We start from the raw sequence: 20,941 nt of genomic DNA, 5'->3' as shown, positions 1-20,941 counted from the left end.
ACTCCCTGCCCCTCTTCCCCACTCCCTGCCCCTCCTCCCCACTCCCCACCCCTCCTCCCCACTCCCCGCCCCTCCTCCCCACTCCCTGCCCTCTTCCTCTCTGCCCCTCCTTCCTCCTCCCCACTCCCCTGCCTCTCTGCGCCTCCTCCTCTCTGCCTCTCCTCCCCACTCCCTGCCCCTCTTTCTCTCTGCCCCTCCTCCCCACTCCCTGCCCCTCTTCCTCTCTGCCCCTCCTCCCCACTCCCTGCCCCTCTTCCTCTCTGCCCCTCCCCCCACTCTCTGCCCCTCTTCCCCACTCCCTGCCCCTCTTCCCCACTCCCCTGCCCCTCCTCCCCACTCCCTGCCCCTCCTCCCCACTCCCTGCCCCTCCTCCCCACTCCCTGCCCTCTTCCTCTCTGCCCCTCCTTCCTCCTCCCCACTCCCTGCCTCTCTGCGCCTCCTCCTCTCTGCCTCTCCTCCCCACTCCCTGCCCCTCTTCCTCTCTGCCCCTCCTCCCCCACTCCCTCCCCTCTGCCCCTCTCCTCTCTCTGCCCCTCCTCCCCACTCTCTGCCCCTCCTCCCCACTCTCTGCCCCTCCTCCCCACTCTCTGCCCCTCCTCCCCACTCTCTGCCCCTCCTCCCCACTCTCTGCCCCTCCTCCCCACTCTCTGCCCCTCCTCCCCACTCTCTGCCCCTCCTCCCCACTCCCTGCCCCTCCTCCCCACTCCCTGCCCCTCCTCCTCACTCCCTGCCCCTCTTCCTCTCTGCCCCTCCTCCCCACTCCCTGCCCCTCTTCCTCTCTGCCCCTCCTCCCCACTCCCTGCCCCTCTTCCTCTCTGCCCCTCCTCCCCACTCCCTGCCCCTCTTCCTCTCTGCCCCTCCTCCCCACTCCCTGCCCCTCTTCCCCACTCCCTGCCCCTCTTCCCCACTCCCTGCCCCTCTTCCCCACTCCCTGCCCCTCTTCCCCACTCCCTGCCCCTCTTCCTCCCTGCCCCTCTTCCTCCCTGCCCCTCTTCCTCCCTGCCCCTCTTCCTCCCTGCCCCTCCTCTCCACTCCCTGCCCCTCTTCCTCTCTGCCCCTCCTCCCCACTCCCTGCCCTCTTCCTCTCTGCCCCTCCTTCCTCCTCCCCACTCCCTGCCTCTCTCGCCTCCTCCTCTCTGCCTCTCCTCCCCACTCCCTGTCCCTCTTTCTCTCTGCCCCTCCTCCCCCACTCCCTGTCCCTCTTCCTCTCTGCCCCTCCTCCCCACTCCCTGTCCCTCTTCCTCTCTGCCCCTCTATGCCTCTCCTCCCCACTCTCTGCCCCTCTTCCTCTCTGCCCCTCTATGCCTCTCCTCCCCCACTCCCTGCCCCTCCTCCCCACTCCCTGCCCCTCCTCCCCACTCCCCGCCCCTCTTCCCCACTCCCCGCCCCTCCTCCCCACTCCCTGCCCCTCCTCCCCACTCCCTGCCCTCTTCCTCTCTGCCCCTCCTTCCTCCTCCCCACTCCCTGCCTCTCTGCGCCTCCTCTTCTCTGCCTCTCCTCCCCACTCCCTGTCCCTCTTCCTCCCTGCCCCCTCCTCTCCACTCCCTGCCCCTCTTCCTCTCTGCCCCTCCTCCCCACTCCCTGCCCTCTTCCTCTCTGCCCCTCCTTCCTCCTCCCCACTCCCTGCCTCTCTGCGCCTCCTCCTCTCTGCCTCTCCTCCCCACTCCCTGTCCCTCTTTCTCTCTGCCCCTCCTCCCCCACTCCCTGTCCCTCTTCCTCTCTGCCCCTCCTCCCCACTCCCTGTCCCTCTTCCTCTCTGCCCCTCTATGCCTCTCCTCCCCACTCTCTGCCCCTCTTCCTCTCTGCCCCTCTATGCCTCTCCTCCCCACTCCCTGCCCCTCCTCCCCACTCCCTGCCCCTCCTCCCCACTCCCCGCCCCTCTTCCCCACTCCCCGCCCCTCCTCCCCACTCCCTGCCCCTCCTCCCCACTCCCTGCCCTCTTCCTCTCTGCCCCTCCTTCCTCCTCCCCACTCCCTGCCTCTCTGCGCCTCCTCTTCTCTGCCTCTCCTCCCCCCACTCCCTGTCCCTCTTCCTCTCTGCCCCTCCTCCCCACTCCCTGTCCCTCTTCCTCTCTGCCCCTCCTCCCCACTCCCTGCCCCTCTTCCTCTCTGCCCCTCCTCCTCTCTGCCTCTCCTCCCCACTCCCTGCCCCTCCTCCTCTCTGCCTCTCCTCCCCACTCCCTGTCCCTCCTCCTCTCTGCCTCTCCTCCCCACTCCCTGTCCCTCTTCCTCTCTGCCCCTCCTCCCCACTCCCTGCCCCTCTTCCTCTCTGCCCCTGCCCCTCCTCCCCCATCAGGGAGCATGGAGTAACCGTAGGGCTTCGAGCCCCCCCTCTTGGTCCCAGCAGGACCCCTCGGAGGGGGGGTGGGATGGCCCACAAACCAGGCAGCTGCAAGAGGCACCCGTCTGGAGCATGAGAGTGGTAAATGGAGTGCTTATGATGTCCACCCCCCCCCCCCTTTCACTCAGTGGTTTAGCCTGGCCAGGTGAGGACAGGTTTAGATATGACACGGTACACACACTTTGCCACCTGCAGAGACGTACGCAAGGGAAATCCATGTAAACATAGGCTTTGCAAATTTTTATGAATGGTGTTTATTGTTCTATAAATTAGCTTTGTTAGCATTTAGCGTTGTTACCATTACCAGAATGACAAGAATACCAGACCGATGGTGGCGTGAGACGAACGTGAAGCAGAGCTCAATCCAGTCGGGGTTTCCTGTCTGTCACCCCCACTGCAACCCTTTAGTCTGGACTTTGTGACAGGACTCCACTTTGACGCTAACACTCCACAACAAGCCTCCTCAGTCAGTCTGTAACTGATAGGTGTTATGAAGGTGGACTCCTGTGGGAAGGACTATCACTTGTTCCTGTGTCAACACTCCATCAACTGGCTGGCTTTGGCACAGTCTTCTCTTTATAACTTTATATAAAACTTGCAACAGTCTTCCTGATTTGAAGGACTGACTCGAAAGGGTGGGGGAACCATAATTAAGAGTGACTTTTAGTGTCCATGGGGAGATGGAAAATGGATTTGACCTAAAAAAAGATGTTGATCTCTCCCTCCCTCAGGCTTTTGTCATGCATATATTATAAAGCACCACACACATTATTTAAAAGGCGGTAGTGCTGAGCGATTAGTGCTTTTTGAGGTCGCTTCGGGTTTCTGTTAGATTATTAAAGAAAGAATCATGGAATCATGGTTTATTGTGAAATAATGACGGTACAATGATTTCAGAGTTTTTTTAAATGGAAATTCCGAAGCCGAATATAGTGAACATTCAATTGTCAAAACATTGAAAATATTCCGTTGCGTCAGGTCCACATTGGGTAGACGTCAATAGAAAAATAGGAAATAACTATGAAATTATAAAATATTTCTGTTGTGTATATGTTATCTCTGCTCAGAGAGTAGCAGTCAGCCAGCCAGATGTAAACAATGATGAGATCCTCACATCTACGCCGTAACAATGGGAGTCGCTGTCCCAAAGGTGGGAAGGCAGGTGCAAAAGCTTAGATGGGATTTTTGGGGGATTCATTTTAGCAAATTTTGGCAAGAGTGAAATATCTCGCTTTGCCTCTTCCTCTCTGAGCCATAAAAACTGGCGCAATGTATTGTGGTCATTATAGTTAATTACCACGTTTCTGCGCTGAACTAGGTTGAATATTTGCTTAATGAAAACTACAACTCCCTTCAGCCCAGCGTCCCACACCGTTTTTTGACTTACTTTCTCAAATTTCTCGGGAATGATTTGATATCTCTCTAGAGAAACCGCGTGTTGGGCTCACACACACAAATTGAATTCAAGTAATTGAACCAAGTCGGTCAGTTATTTGTTTGATACCCCCCCCCCCCCCCAAAAAAAAACGCATACGCTACTGTACCTGTAGACTTCCAGTCATTGCGCTAACGCTAGTGAGCATTGGCTCACAAAACTGGCTTGAACATACTGCACACACAGACATAAAAATGTTATCCACGAGTTAATCTGACTCTGGGTAAGTAGAAAAGTGTAATTGTCAGAATCTCGCAGTTTAATTCTCTTTATGCTAATGTTCACATTTTGAATTTGCTTGACAGTAAATGCAGCTGGGGATATTAATATTGTGGCTCCGTGGGGAAGTCCTTTGGGATTTACTTTTGACGGCAGTAGATGCAGGAGTGTGTTTTGGGAAATGTGTTTATTGTTCGCCAGCGAAAAACGCAGAGGAATGTTGTGATTGGCTGATGACATGTTATCTCTTTCCCTCCACTTCCATCTCTTTCATTCCTCTCTCCCGTTCTCTCACACACACACACACACACACACACACACACACACACACACACACTTCTCTCCCTCTTGCCTGTCTCTCTCCTCACACTCTCTCCTCCATCCCTCCTTCTTTTTCCTTCACAGGGTCGTGGTTCAACCTTCCCTGGAAGGCGGAGACCCCGGGGGGCCAACCTGTCTGGGCGCGGGGGCCGCGGACGCTCCCGAGGACTCAAGGCCTACACCAGCTTTGCCGTAACCCCTGGGGTACGAGCCCTCGCCCCCTCCCTTCATCCCGATCTACTGCCTCCCTAAACCCCTCCTCTCCCCATCTTCTGCATACATTCATAAAACAGTGGCCAAATGTGCTTAGCTTAGGCCAGAGAGCGCTCTCACGTTAACAAGAGCAGTGCACTCTATCTTGGGAAAGCTTTTGGCATGAGGGGTGGTACAGGGGGAGGGGTATAAATGCTATGTCATACACAGCGGTGGGCAGGGCACTGACATGTTTTTTCCTCCCACTAAAAACGGTGGGTGGTTGATTGGGAAAATGTGTCCAATGTGGATTTATATACTGTACATTGTGGGTACCTTTTAAGGTAGACACAGGAGAAGTGTCAATGCTGTATTGAGTGTACACGCTAGATAATTGGATTTTAGGTGAGAACACACACACACACACACAGAACCATACAGACAGTGCCCCACCCCCACGCACACAACCTCACACCCTCTCCCACCGAGCAAACATGTCTCTACCCGGTTGAGTGTTATTGGAATCCAATACGGGAGGTAGGTAGGCGTTAAGTAAGACTGTAATCAGATCTGCTGCAGCCAGCCACTAGGCAGCATGCTTGTTGACACGCCCGTGTCCTGGTAATGCTGATTTACTGAACCATGCTGTGTGTTTGTCCTTGTGGATGACATGATAATATAGCTACACAGTCTGGAGGTATGACAGCTAGTCACATGAGAAGTGCTGCCATGTCATAGACCTAGATCCTGATTATGCCTGGAACATGTTTTCTACCTCAACCGAAAAATACTGTACGGGACCAAGCACAACGTTACAGATTTTGAACACAATCTTACCATCAGTTTTAATTTCAAAAGACAATTTTTTTTTTTTTCTAATCGGTTAATTAACCCCTGCTTGTGTGTGTGTGTGTGTGTGTGTGTCCAGGCCAGTTTTGTGGAGCAGCCGTATCTGGTGGTGGAGGAGAACACAATGCATAACACTGTGGTCATGTTCTCAACCTCAGACCACTTCACACTCAGACAGGTCAGTACCAACACCATGGTCATGTTCTCAACTTCAGACCACTTCACACTCAGACAGGTCAGTACCAACACCATGGTCATGTTCTCAACCTCAGACCACTTCACTCAGACAGGTCAGTACCAACACCATGGTCATGTTCTCAACCTCAGACCACTTCACACTCAGACAGGTCAGTACCAACACTGTGCTTATGTACCAACATACGTTAGTATATACAGTTGAATTCCTGACATTTAATCCTAGTAAAAATTCCTTGTTTTAGCTTAGTTAGGATCATCACCACTTTATTTTAAGAATGTGAAATGTCAGAATAATATTAGTGATTTATTTCAGCTTTTATTTCTTTCATCACATTCCCAGTGGGTCAGAAGTTTACATACACTCAATTAGTATTTGGTAGCATTGCCTTTAAATTGTTTAACTTGGGTCAAACGTTTTGGGTAGCCTTCCACAAGCTTCCCACAATAAGTTGGGTGAATTTTGGCCCATTCCTCCTGACAGAGCTGGTATAACGGAGTCAGGTTTGTAGGCCTCCTTGCTCGCACAGGCTTTTTCAGTTCTGACCAGATTTTCTATAGGATTGAGTTCAGGGCTTTGTGGTGGCCACTCCAATACCTTGACTTTGTTGTCCTTAAGCCATTTTGCCACAACTTTGGAGTATTCTTTGGGTCATTATCCGTATGGAAGACCCATTTGCGACCAAGCTTAAACTTCCTGACTGATGTCTTGAGATGTTGCTTCAATATATCCACATGAATTTATCTCCTCATGATGGCATCTATTTTGTGAAGTGCCCCAGTCCCTCCAGCAGCAAAGCACCCCCACAACATGATGCTGCCACCCCCGTGCTTCACGGTTGGGATGGTGTGGATATAGATACTTTTGTACCTGTTTCCTCCAGCATCTTCACAAGGTCCTTTGCTGTTGTTCTGGGATTGATTTGCACTTTTCGCACCAAAGTACGTTCATCTCTAGGAGACAGAACGCGTCTCCTTCCTGAGCGGTATGATGGCTACGTTGTTCCATGGTGTTTATACTTGCGTACTATTATTTGTACAGATGAACATGGTACCTTCAGGCATTTGGAAATTGTTCCCAAGGATGAACCAGACTTGTGGAGGTCTCCAATTTGTTTTCTGAGGTCTTGGCTGATTTCTTTTGATTTCCCCATGATGTCAAGCAGAGGCACTGAGTTTGAAGGCAGGCCTTGAAATACATCCACAGGTACACCTCCAATTGACTCAAATGATGTCAATTAGCCTATCAGAAGCTTCAAAAGCCATGGCATCATTTTCTGGAATTTTCCAAGCTGTTTAAAGGCACAGTCAACTTAGTGTATGTAAACTTCTGACCCACTGGAATTGTGATACAGTGAGTGAAATAAATTGAAATAATCTGTCTGTAAACAATTGTTGGAAAAATGACTTGTCGTGCACAAAGTAGATGTCCTAACAGACTTGTCATGCACAAAGTAGATGTCCTAACAGACTTGTCATGCACAAAGTAGATGTCCTAACCGACTTGTCATGCACAAAGTAGATGTCCTAACCGACTTGTCATGCACAAAGTAGATGCCCTAACCGACTTGTCATGCACAAAGTAGATGTCCTAACAGACTTGTCATGCACAAAGTAGATGTCCTAACAGACTTGTCATGCACAAAGTAGATGTCCTAACTGACTTGCCAAAACTATAGTTTGTTAACAATACATTTGTGGAGTGATTGAAAAACGAGTTTTATTGACTCCAACCAAGTGTAGACTTCCGACTTCAACCGTATAGTGTATGTGGACACCCTTTCAAATAGTGGATTCTGCTATTTCAGCCTCATCCATTGCTGATAGGTTTATATTATCGAGCACACAGCCATGCATAGACCGACATTGGCAGTAGAGTGGCCTTACTGAAGAACTCAGTGACTTTCAACTTGGCACTCACTGTCATAGGATGCCACCTTTCCAACAAGTCAGTTTGTCTAATTTCTGCCCTGGTAGAGCTGGTCTGGTCAACTGTAAGTGCTTTTTTTGTGAAGTGGAAACATCTAGGAGCAACAACTGCTCAGCTGCGATTGGTAGGCCTCACAAGCTCACAGAACGGGACCGCAGAGTGCTAAAGTGCGTAGTTTGTAAAGATCGTCTCTCCTCGGTTGAAACACTCAGTACTTAGTTCCAAACTGCATCTGGAAGCAACGTCAGCACAATACCTGTTTGTTGGGAGCTTCAAGAAGTGGGTTTCCATGGCCAAGCAGCCGCACACAAGCTGACCTCAACCCTATCGAACACCTTTCAGATGAATTGGAACGCCGACTGCGAGCCAGGCCTAATCACCCAACATCAGTGTCTGACCTCAGTAATGCTCTTATGGCTGAATGGAAGCAAGTCCACTCAGCAATGTCCAACATCAGGTGGAGGCTGTTATAGCAGCAAAGTGGGGACCAACTCCAAATGAATGCCCATGATTTTGGAATGAGATGATCGACGACCAGGTGTCCACATACTTTTGGTCATGTACTGTACCTCACTAAAACGATAGAGCATTGACACTGTGCCGAGTCCCAGGTTATGTGTCTCCGTGTTGCTTAAAGCTGTACATCTTAACCCCCCTCACTGTCTCTCTACTGTCAAATCCTGCTTGTCTTCCTTAGAAAAGGTTCTGAATAGCAATGGTGGCTGGTGACTTAAATGAATAAGGAGGACAATTACTCTAACTCCCTTTGCTGTATAAGTCTAAAGGCTGTTAACAATGTCTCAGAAACCCAAATACTGTACTGCATATATTTGAATATACATGCTGATGAACAAACACCCCAGCTATGGGAGACAGTGACACACAAATATGCATTTTGTATAGTGATGATGCTACGGTACTCTCCTCTTGGTGTTGTTGTACAGCCTGTTCTCTCCTCTTGGTGTTGTTGTACAGCCTGTTCTCTCCTCTTGGTGTTGTTGTACAGCCTGTTCACTAGTCTCCTCTTGGTCTTGTTGTACAGCCTGTTCACTAGTCTCCTCTTGGTTTTGTTGTACAGCCTGTTCACTAGTCTCCTCTTGGTGTTGTTGTACAGCCTGTTCACTAGTCTCCTCTTGGTGTTGTTGTACAGCCTGTTCACTAGTCTCCTCTTGGTGTTGTTGTACAGCCTGTTCACTAGTCTCCTCTTGGTTTTGTTGTACAGCCTGTTCACTCCTCTTGGTTTTGTTGTACAGCCTGTTCACTAGTCTCCTCTTGGTTTTGTTGTACAGCCTGTTCACTCCTCTTGGTTTTGTTGTACAGCCTGTTCACTAGTCTCCTCTTGGTGTTGTTGTACAGCCTGTTCACTGGTCTCCTCTTGGTGTTGTTGTACAGCCTGTTCAATAGTCTCCTCTTGGTGTTGTTGTACAGCCTGTTCACTGGTCTCCTCTTGGTGTTGTTGTACAGCCTGTTCAATAGTCTCCTCTTGGTGTTGTTGTACAGCCTGTTCACTAGTCTCCTCTTGGTTTTGTTGTACAGCCTGTTCTCTCCTCTTGGTGTTGTTGTACAGCCTGTTCTCTCCTCTTGGTGTTGTTGTACAGCCTGTTCACTGGTCTCCTCTTGGTGTTGTTGTACAGCCTGTTCACTGGTCTCCTCTTGGTGTTGTTGTACAGCCTGTTCACTAGTCTCCTCTTGGTGTTGTTGTACAGCCTGTTCACTAGTCTCCTCTTGGTATTGTTGTACAGCCTGTTCACTAGTCTCCTCTTGGTATTGTTGTACAGCCTGTTCACTGGTCTCCTCTTGGTGTTGTTGTACAGCCTGTTCACTAGTCTCCTCTTGGTGTTGTTGTACAGCCTGTTCACTAGTCTCCTCTTGGTGTTGTTGTACAGCCTGTTCACTAGTCTCCTCTTGGTGTTGTTGTACAGCCTGTTCACAAGTCTCCTCTTGGTCTTGTTGTACAGCCTGTTCACTAGTCTCCTCTTGGTGTTGTTGTACAGCCTGTTCACTAGTCTCCTCTTGGTCTTGTTGTACAGCCTGTTCGCTGGTCTCCTCTTGGTATTGTTGTACAGCCTGTTCACTGGTCTCCTCTTGGTATTGTTGTACAGCCTGTTCACTAGTCTCCTCTTGGTATTGTTGTACAGCCTGTTCACTGGTCTCCTCTTGGTATTGTTGTACAGCCTGTTCACTAGTCTCCTCTTGGTATTGTTGTACAGCCTGTTCACTGGTCTCCTCTTGGTGTTGTTGTACAGCCTGTTCAATAGTCTCCTCTTGGTGTTGTTGTACAGCCTGTTCACTGGTCTCCTCTTGGTGTTGTTGTACAGCCTGTTCACTGGTCTCCTCTTGGTGTTGTTGTACAGCCTGTTCACTGGTCTCCTCTTGGTGTTGTTGTACAGCCTGTTCAATAGTCTCCTCTTGGTGTTGTTGTACAGCCTGTTCACTGGTCTCCTCTTGGTGTTGTTGTACAGCCTGTTCACTAGTCTCCTCTTGGTTTTGTTGTACAGCCTGTTCACCCCTCTTGGTTTTGTTGTACAGCCTGTTCACTAGTCTCCTCTTGGTATTGTTGTACAGCCTGTTCAATAGTCTCCTCTTGGTATTGTTGTACAGCCTGTTCAATAGTCTCCTCTTGGTATTGTTGTACAGCCTGTTCACTGGTCTCCTCTTGGTGTTGTTGTACAGCCTGTTCACTAGTCTCCTCTTGGTATTGTTGTACAGCCTGTTCACTGGTCTCCTCTTGGTGTTGTTGTACAGCCTGTTCGCTAGTCTCCTCTTGGTGTTGTTGTACAGCCTGTTCGCTAGTCTCGTCTTGTCTGGTTTTCCCCTCCAACCTTTTTCCCTGGTTTGCATCTGGCCTGTTTCAGAGGTCATGATCTCTCTCTACATGCAGGCATACAAAGACATACACACACACACACACACACACCCCTAAAACATAAATGAGTTGTGCTGTGCGGTAAGGCTCTCAAGCAGTGGTGGAATGTACCCAGTTGTCATACTTGAGTAAAAGTAAAGTTACCTTAATAGAAAATTACTTAAGTGAAAGTCACCCAGTAAAATATTATTTTAGTAAAAGTCTAAAAGTATTTTATTTTAAATATACGTAAGTTACAAAAGTAAGTGTAATTTCAAATTCCTTATATTACGCAAAACAGACGGAACCATTTTCTCTTTTTTAAATGTACGTCTAGCTAGGGGAACGCTCCAACACTGACAAACGAAGAATGTGTGTTTAGTGAGTCCGCCAGATCAGAGGCAGTAGGGATGACCAGGGATGTTCTCATGATAAGTTTTCTCTCATTCCACTGCTCCATCAATATGTTCCCCTTTCTCCCTCTCTCTCCCTCCCTTTTTTCCTCTGTCTAATATCCTTTCTTTCTCTATTCCCTTCTCTCCCTCCCACAGGACATGTGTGTGGTGTGTGGGAGTTTTGGCCAGGGGGCAGAGGGCAGGTTGCTGGCCTGCTCTCAGTGTGGCCAGTGTTACCATCCCTTCTGTGTCAACATCAAGGTGAGCCCATCTCTTTTTTTTATTTTCACAAGATCAGCTTTAAAACCATAGCTCTCTGATCGTTGTCTCTTTCATGAGATACAGATGGTGGTTTTGCTTATTGTGTGTGTGTGTTAAATATATTTGGTATTATATATTCAATAGGCTTTAGATAGACGGAGCGATATCATCAATACGGTGATTATCATCAATACGTCACATAAATAGTTAATTCTACAATACAAAAAGGATTGAGAATTGATTTTAAAAAATAAAATAAAAATTAAAAACAAGAATGTCCCATTGTTCACCTCTTCCACGTTTAATTTCAATGGTTGTTCTCCCTTTTAGTTCCATTCCAACTTGCTTCCCGGTCATATTGAGATCACCTCCTATAATGACGGTATACCCTACGCATAAAAGTACCACCACAGATGTTCCGTTTACTTATAGCCTACGTTTTAAACGTGGTTCTTGTCCAAAAAAAAACATTGGCTTTGGCTTTTAAAAGTGTTTCTATTTCGTGTTTCCTAAAAGCCACGTAGATTATAATTGAAGGTGTTAATTTGGTATGGCATCATCAAAAAAATATAGGGTGACATACTATGTAGGGCTAGGTTTGGCCCCTTTTTTGTTTTTGCATCACCTGTAGATGGTGAGGAGGAGTGACAGCGTTTGACAGTTTGAGCAGTCGTGCTTGGCTCTCTCAAAAGGGAACAGAGGCAGGGGAGAGGGCTTTCTTTCCTATCTCTAAAAGGTCATACCCAACCAGCCAATGATGTATAAAAACACTGAATACGTCTGTCAGTGAATAATGTGCGGTATAGTATGTCTGTCTGAAAGCCATATGAACGTACATTTACTGTACCACTGTTAGATGCTCAGTAACTGAATGGTTTCCATATGTACGAAGAGAAACACGGCAGACTCACTGAGTCAGCAATGAGACAGGGACTGATCGTTATTTTTCGACCAAAAGTTTCAGTTTCGGTTACGTAAGCATGTGGCTGTTCCTCTTCCATTCCCACGACTCTTTTAGGCCCTAGGAAACTCATCTGGGTGTCGTGTGTGTGTGTGTAGCATAGTTTAGTTGTGTAGTTGCCAGGTGATTCCCTACAGATAGTATTAGGTTATGTGTCGACCTCCAAAAGCAGCTTTGAGCAGAGGTGTGAAATAATTACTGGGATGATTAAGAGGATTCGCATAAAGCACCTTGTGTGGAATCTCTTGATGTACTTATGGCCAAGCCTTATCGCCGCACTGCTACCTACTCTGGCAGACAAACAACATTAAATGCTGTGCATCTATTGGATCTAAGCCAGTTTCCTTTGATATACAGTGCATTCAGAAAGTATTCAGACTACTTGACTTTTTCCACATTTTGCTACGTTAGCCTTATTCTAAAATGGATGAAGTAAAAATGTTCCCTCATCAATCTACACACAATACCCCATATTGACAAAGTGAAAACAGGTTTTTAGAAATTTTACACATTTAAAAAAAAATACACTTTATTTACATAGGTTTTCAGACCCTTTGCTATAAGACTCGAAATTGAGCTCAGGTGCATCCTGTTTCCATTAATCATTCTTGAGATGTTTCTACAACTTGATTGGAGTCCTGTGGTCTCCATTGACCTGTGGTCATTCAATGGTATGGACATTATTTGGAAAAGCACGCACCTGTCTATATAAGGTCCCACAGTTGACAGTGCATGTCAGAGCAAAAACCAATTAATGAGATCGAAGGAATTGTCCATGGAGCTCCAAGACAGGATTGTGTCGAGGCACAGATCTGGGGAAGGGTACCAAAAAGCATTGAAGGTCCACAAGAACCCAGTGGCCTCCATCATTAATTTTGCTTTGTCATTATGGGGTATTGTGTGTAGATTGATGAGGGGGGGGACTATTTTAATCAATTTGAGAATAATGCTGGAACCTACCAAAATGTGTAAAAAGTCAGGGGGTCTGAATACTTTCCTAATGCACTGTAGGGTGTCGTTCCTGCAAATAACACCTCAACCAGTCGCCACTCCAAGCCGCGTCATAGTTCATTGTAGTTGGAACCGTAGCCTTAATCAATAGTATGTTCAGCAGTTGTTTTTGCTTTTATGATCGCCATATGCATGCAGTCCCGTTTGCCTAATCTGACTCCTCAATGTATTCAGTAGAGTTGCCCCGTATACAATGTACAAGGCTATTTAAAGGACCGTTTATCTGTTATTAACATCATGTTAAGAATACGTATTTTGTGTCCGCCGTCTCAGTCTACCAGTTCCAATGGAAACGGTGGCCTACTATAGAAGTAATCTATAATACATTTAGTAGTAATTTGATCATGGTATTGGGTAACTGTTTACTATGCAGTCTCTAAATACCTGACCCAGAGTCACTGACTAAAAAGCCATTTTAATGGAGATATCCATTGACCATGTTTTTTAGTCCAGGAGTGGATGTAATCTGGTTGGCTAGGCCATCCAAGTAAAAATCGTTGGACCAACGTCAGCTTGTTATGTGATATTCCCTTGTATCTTTTGTCTGGCTTTCAGCACATGATGAGAAGAGGCAGAGTGGGGGAGGAGGGTCTTTCTCTAGTTGAATTGATCCTCCCCCTCCCCCATGGTTTATTTAAGCAATAAGGCCTGAGGGGAGTGGGGGCAATGGCCAATGTACCACGGCTAAGGGCTTTTCTCATGTACGACGCAACGATGCCTGGATACAGCCCCTTAGTCGTGGTATATTGGCCATATACTACAAACCCCAGAGGTGCCTTATTACTCATTAGAACAGTAAAAATCCATATTTTTTCATACCCATACCCATGAGTCTGATATACCACGGCTTTCAGTCAATCAGCATTCAGGGCTCGAAAGACCCAGTTTATAATTGCTAATAAATACCAGTGCATCCCTCTGACAATTAGCTCTTCTGGAAGATGTGCTGCTGGGAATTAGAGTTGGGATTATTCCCCTGCTATATAACACACAACCATTAGTCAATATGTTCCATTGAAATGAAGCTTAAAGGGGATACCTATCCCTGCCGTGCCCCTTTAACTCCCCCCGAACCTCTGCCCTTTTCCCTCTGTGCCACCAGATCACCCGGGTGGTGCTGAGTAAAGGCTGGCGCTGTCTGGAGTGTACAGTGTGCGAGGCGTGCGGCCAGGCCAGCGACCCGGGCCGCCTGCTGCTGTGTGACGACTGTGACATCAGCTACCACACCTACTGCTTGGATCCGCCCCTACAGACAGTGCCCAAGGGCAGCTGGAAGTGCAAGTGGTGTGTATATGCTGTGACTGCTGTCACTCACGGAGCACAGCCAATCAGAGCTTGTCTGGCTGCACCAGTGATGCTGTCTAATATTTTCAGAAGTGACTTGTTTTTATTGTTGGTCTGTCACTCTTCTTTCCCTTAGTATCTGTTGATATGGCTCCATCTCTATAATGTACCTTCTCATCTACGTTTCCGTGTGGTCCCTCCCCCTCACACGGCTCTGTAGCAGCGCTTTATGGGATTTCCCCCATATCAGGTGTAATGCCAGTCCCTAATCCCCAGTCAAACAACGCTCTGTTGACACTGCAGCGAGACACATTCATTCAGGTCTTTCCTTGGAGCCACGCCAGTGACATTTATTTTTAGGGCGGCTCTTTTCATGGTGGATGATCCGTACACACACACACACACACACACACACACACACACACACACTTCAGTAACTGTAGTCTGTTATTTTAGTGTTTATATTAGGTGTGTGTGTCTGTTTACCCTCAGGTTTGTTTGGATGAACAGTATTTGTGTGTGTGCATTATCATTGGACACATCTGTGTTGGAATGTATGCTACATATACTGTGAGTCGCTGTGGTTGTGTGTATTTCACCCCTGCTGAATCTCGTCCCTTCACGCCACCCTCTCTCCCTCCTGCCATAGGTGTGTCTCCTGTACCCAGTGCGGTGCCACCTCCCCTGGCCTGAGGTGTGACTGGCAGAACCACTACACCCTGTGTGGACCCTGTGGCAGCCTGGCATCCTGCCCGGTGTGCATGCACAGCTACCGTGAGGACGAGCTCATCGTGCAGTGCCGCCAGTGTGACAGGTGAGCAGCGCTCCCTCTGCCAGGCCAGGTGCCAGCCGAGCATGATTGGGTGGCACTAGGGCCTGGTAACACTGTACACGTGGCATGCTGGCATCCAGTGTTCAGTTTGGTAAAGACAACAGTCCAAAGATTTACTACGGCTTAATTTAGTCATTATAAGGCTTGAGGGGCCAGAACATATGGTTGCTGTGGCAACCGGATTAAATGCATGTCGGAGTCTGTGTGTAGGCAAGTGCTTCTTTATGTGTCTTTGTGTATCTGATCTTCTCCTTCCCATCAGGTGGGTCCACGCGTGTTGCCAGGGCCTGAACACGGATGAGGAGGTGGAGAATGCAGCGGATGATGGCTTTGACTGCACCATGTGTCGAATGCACGCTCTGCCTTCACAGGGTAAGACTCCAGACCTAGCCCACACACCACACACCTGACAAATAGTTATGTGGTGTTGGCTATATGATGCTCCCGAGGGGCTCAGTGGTCTAAAGCACTGCATCAGTGCAAGAGGTGTCACTGCTGTGCCTGGTTCGAATCTAGGCTGTATCATATCCGGCCGTGATTGGAGTCCCATAGGGCGGCGCACAATTGTCCCAGCGTCGTCAGCGTTTGGCCGGGGTAGGCCGTCATTGTAAATAAGAATTTGTTCTTACCTAGTTAAATAAAGGTTAAAAAAAATTATATATATATATATTTATACACTGCTCAAAAAAATAAAGAGAACACTTAAACAACACAATGTAACTCCAAGTCCATCACACTTCTGTGAAATCCACTTAGGAAGCAACACTGATTGACAATAAATTTCAGAACGTGGAGAACGTTCTGCTGCCTGCAACATCCTCCAGCATGACCGGTTTGGCGGTGGGTCAGTCATGGTGTGGGGTGGCATTTCTTTGGGGGGCCGCACAGCCCTCCATGTGCTCGCCAGAGGTAGCCTGACTGCCATTAGGTACCGAGATGAGATCCTCAGACCCCTTGTGAGGCCATATGCTGGTGCGGTTGGCCCTGGGTTCCTCCTAATGCAAGACAATGCTAGACCTCATGTGGCTGCAGTGTGTCAGCAGTTCCTGCAAGAGGAAGGCATTGATGCTATGGACTGGCCCGCCTGTTCCCCAGACCTGAATCCAATTGAGCACATCTGGGACATCATGTCTCGCTCCATCCACCAACGCCACGTTGCACCACAGACTGTCCAGGAGTTGGCGGATGCTTAAGTCCAGGTCTGGGAGGAGATCCCTCAGGAGACCATCCGCCACCTCATCAGGAGCATGCCCAGGCGTTGTAGGGAGGTCATACAGGCATGTGGAGGCCACACACACTACTGAGCCTCATTTTGACTTGTTTTAAGGACATTACATCAAAGTTGGATCAATAAATTTGATTTCCATTGATAATTTTTTTGTGATTTTGTTGTCAGCACATTCAACTATGTAAAGAAAAAAGTATTTAATAAGAATATTTCATTCATTCTGATCTGTTATTTTAGTGTTTAATTTTTTTGAGCAGTGTATATATATATAAAATGTGCGTTAGTCTGCATGAAAAACGGGATCCGATTTCCTGGAAAGATGCTGTAAATAGACCCCTATGCACGATAGTTGATGACTAGTTGTTTAGAGAGGAGCTAGCCAACAACACAGCTAACACAATCACTTCAAACTGAAGTTGGAAAGACCGCAAACTAGCTGTACTTCGTTTGACCTGTTTTCTATTCTAATTTCTTTGTATATATCCATAAAAATGATGCTGATCATGATTTCGCCTGGCTGAGAAACTCACTTGTCTCATCCTGACTCCCGACATGTTCATTACTATGGGACAGCTGGAGATGGAATTTGAAACAGTGTTGCAAATGTCGGAAAGACAGACAGCAATTTTTATACAAATCTCCACTGTTGAAAACTAAATGTTAGTCTAAAAGAAATGTGAGAGAATTTCTAGATGCTTTTTATAGTGGAGATCAAGTTTATAAATTGCCTGGCTGGGCTGATGAGACAGTGGATTACGCAGTCAAATGGAACAGAGTAAATAGGCATTTTAACATCAGATTTAGCCGGTGGTAACTTGTGGAATAGACACCGGCTGGAATGTGGATTAGACCCACTTGTTGTATAATTAAGCAATAAGGTACCTCTGGGATTTGTGGTATATGGCCAATATACCACGGCTAAGGGCTGTTCTTATGCATGACACAGTCCTTAGCCGTGGTATATTGGCCATATACCACAAACCCCAGAGGTGCCTTATTGCTATTTTAAACTGGTTGCCAACGTAATTAGAGCAGTAAAAATACATGTTTTGTCATACCCGTGGTATATTGTCTGATATACCACGGCTGTCAGCCAATCAGCATTCAGGGCTCAAACCACCCAGTTTATAATGGTTAATATATCCTACTTGTATATTTTTTTAATGTACTTGTAATGTACAGTGTTCCCAAGCTCATCTCAATGAACTCAACCAGCTCCTCTCAATTAGCCTAAAGGCATCCTCTATTCTGTTAATGGGACCAGGCTCAAACAAATGTGGGCTGTTCATTACAACAGCAGATGGCTAGAATTAAATATCAACCTGCAACCTGTTCACTCATCCATTCTATCTGATAATGATTGAAATTGGGGGCAGATTTTTACCTCCGACAAAAGTGAGGCGGGATGGAAAAGGGGAGGTTGGGAAATAAATAGACATCCTTATTTGATTGATGGAATTATTGAATTAACTCTCAATTAAGTAATAGTTGAGTAACATATTTAAATGTTTATTCTTTACATTTTGTGGCGGCGGTTGGATCCGGTGCTCCCTGTTTGATGCTTTTACTAAGGCAACAGTGTTCACTGCTGTTTTTGACTTCAATGTCTTGAAATCGAAATCCTGCAAATCCTAATGACATTTTGCAAATTTTTCATGTCATCGTTTCAGGCAAAATGAAAGCCCTCCTGTCTGATGGCTGCGAGGCCCCGATGGTGACCCAGATGGTGACTAAAATAAGAGAGCCAGGTAATCAAGCTCTATAGATCCAAATAACCCAGATAATTGTCACGGTTTATGAGGTGGTATGAATCAAATGAATCATTACTTTCTGCTAGTGTAGTTGACAGCGTTGGACTTGCTACTGTAATATCCACAGTATGAGGACACGAGTATTTCACTATTTGTAAAAAAAAAAAAATATGGTAAACACATATGGTTCTAGATGTGTAAGTGGTCTTCAGCATTTAGTTCACAATACTTAATATACTTCATGTTTAGTGTACTCAAAGTCCTCGTGAGCGAAGTTGCTGCTAGTTTTTCCAGTCATTGTCTAATGTTGTTGAAATGTTTAAACTTCCCTTTAGCCAATCAGAAGACATACACCCAGGATGGGGTGTGTCTGACAGAGTCGGGCATGTGCCAGCTGCAGAGCCTGGTGGTGCCCTCTACGTCGACCCGCAGAGGTCAGAACAGGCGACCCAAGCCCAAGCTCAAGCTGAAGATCATAAATCAGAACAGTGTAGCTGTGCTCCAGACTCCACTGGACTCCCACTACTTAGAGCTGTCCCGGGACGGGTACATGGACAACAACCGAGGTAAAGACTTTTAGGGTTTCACAAATGGTTGGCTGCATGTGCCCCACCTTGAGGGGGCTCCAATCTGGCAAAAAAATGTACGAGAAGAAAGAAAGACGATGTCTTGCTCAAATAACCCCCTCCCTTTTTGAGAAGTCTAATAATCCATTTTTGTTTTAATTGAAAATGTTATGCCGATTAATATCGATGATATGGGATGATGAGCTGGGATGAGAAGATGCAGACATTGGAGTTTAATGACCATTCACATTGGCCAGCACTGGAATGTCTGGGCTATTTTCTGAGGATAGAGTTTTCAGTTACATTTTGTTGGTTTGACGGGGGGGCATAAATCCTTTCCTCGTTGCTTTTTAATCAGAACGGTCAAATGAAAGAGCGTATGTTTGCCAGGAAGCAACGTTTCAATCATCTCAAAATGGAGAGGCACAGGAAAAAACAGAAGCTTTCCTACCTCACTGGAACCTATTTGGGAAAAGCGAAGCAGGGAAAGGAGAGCAGGCTTGTAATGAATCTGACAGAGAGAAGTCTTTGAAAACAGCCGTCAGCAAATTATACCTGAATTGGCATTTTGGTGATGAGGAGGCTGGCCAGGGATAACTGAATTAATCCACAGCCCATCTGTCAGAACTCTGCTCTGAGTGCAAGCAAGGGCTAATGATGAGCAATTAACCCTTTCCTGGTCCTCTATATTTAGCCCATGCAGCGGGTGGATTTTCAAGCCCTGTTGAGAGGGAGCTTTTGAATGGCTGCTGTACACATCACGTAACGCTATGTTATAATGTAGCTATGACCGTACATGAAATTATGACAACGCACACACAGATAATTAGATTTGATTGGCTTGAAGTCGATTTGACCCTTTACAGCAGTGAACTAGGGTTGTGATCAGGTACTAGGGACTATGTTAGGGTGTCTGTAGGTGTTATAGCCACTATAAGTGCAGTACATGAACCTCACGGCATGAAGAAAGATGAGAGAAATAACACCTAAAAAAGTCAACCTTGGACTGATCATGCATAAATCCGATATGTACAGTACATTTGTGCAAAGACCAATATGTAAAGGATATAGACATCAATCATTGAACAAATCCTGGAAATGCCACTCATTTCGGAGAAATACTCCAGCGTTATCGCTAAGGGGTTGACACTAAAATGGTCTGTGACTCATTTTCAATTCCACCACTTAATGTACTGCTGTGGCGCCTCTTCCAGAGGTCTTACTCGGACACCAGGCCCACCAAGATGGCAGACCTTCCATGGAAGATACATTGAGCTTTTTGTGGGTCACATGAAGTATGTGCAGGGTCGGGTCATGTTCATTAAGCACCAAATGCATACAATAGTGAGGGATTACTTACTTACTTAAGTATTTTATTTTTCCATTGCAAAAACTGTTTTTGATTGCGTGTCCTAATGAAAAAGACTTTGATCTGTAGTCCTGGGTTTGGTGACATGGTTCTGGTTTGGTCCTGGGTTTGATGACATGGTTGTGTTCCGTTCCGGAAGGGGACCTCATGATGTACTGTGACGTTAAGTCTGAGTCCAGCCCGGAACGGGAGCCCGTTGACGACGCCAAGGGTGCCGAAGACACCGACGGCAACAAGAAGAGGAAGAGGAAACCGTACCGGCCCGGTAGGTTCAAAGTTCAAAAGATTTTTACATTTGGTGAGTTAAAAGCGTACATGCATTTTGGCTCAAAGATGGCACAGCAAAAACTGTCTGGAAAAACAAATCCGTTCATATGAGGCATCATTACAAAGTGTAAGGAACACCGACGCGCATGGAAGGGTGTCCTTCCTTAGGTCAGCACAGACCTTGGGTCAGTTTAGTCTCAACTGGGTTGTGGTTCAAATCCAAGTTTGTCACGTGCGCCAAATACAACAGGTGTAGTAGACCTTACAGTGAAATGCTTACTTACAGGCCCTAACCAACAGTGCAACTTTCAAGTAAAAAAAGAAAAAGGTATTAGGTGAACAATCGATAAGTAAGGAAATAAAAAACAACAGTTGAAAGACAGTGAATAATAACAGTAGCGAGGCTATAAAAAGTAGCGAGGCTATATACAGGTTAGTCGGGCTGATTGAGGTAGTATGTACATGTAGATGTGGTTAAAGTGACTATGCATGTATGATAAACAGAGTAGCAGTAAAGAGGGGGTGGCGGGACACAATGCGGGTAGCCAATGTGTGGGGGCACCGGTTAGTCGGGTTAATTGAGGTAGTATGTACAGTTAGTGACTCTATAGTGCCTTGCGGTCGGAGGCTGAGCATTTGCCGTACCGGGCAGTGATGAAACCAGTCAGGATGCTCTCGATGGTGCAGCTG

At 47.0% G+C, this 20,941-nt stretch overlaps 1 protein-coding gene across 1 annotated transcript in view; it reads left to right on the top strand.

Annotated features, from left to right (window-relative positions):
* Positions 1 to 20,941, top strand: part of LOC115104488 (histone-lysine N-methyltransferase 2C-like) — a 264,974-nt gene that overhangs the window by 192,893 nt on the left and 51,140 nt on the right. The window contains 10 exon segments of the mRNA XM_065006980.1: positions 2,296 to 2,421; positions 4,400 to 4,519; positions 5,436 to 5,534; positions 10,878 to 10,982; positions 14,057 to 14,238; positions 14,888 to 15,052; positions 15,333 to 15,442; positions 17,969 to 18,046; positions 18,385 to 18,615; positions 20,124 to 20,249. Coding sequence (XP_064863052.1) covers positions 2,296 to 2,421; positions 4,400 to 4,519; positions 5,436 to 5,534; positions 10,878 to 10,982; positions 14,057 to 14,238; positions 14,888 to 15,052; positions 15,333 to 15,442; positions 17,969 to 18,046; positions 18,385 to 18,615; positions 20,124 to 20,249 — 1,342 coding nt within the window.

This window comes from Oncorhynchus nerka, linkage group LG22, assembly GCF_034236695.1.
Source record: "Oncorhynchus nerka isolate Pitt River linkage group LG22, Oner_Uvic_2.0, whole genome shotgun sequence".
In the NCBI taxonomy this organism is placed as follows: Eukaryota; Metazoa; Chordata; class Actinopteri; order Salmoniformes; family Salmonidae; genus Oncorhynchus; species Oncorhynchus nerka.
This window is presented reverse-complemented; position numbering and strand designations above follow the sequence as displayed.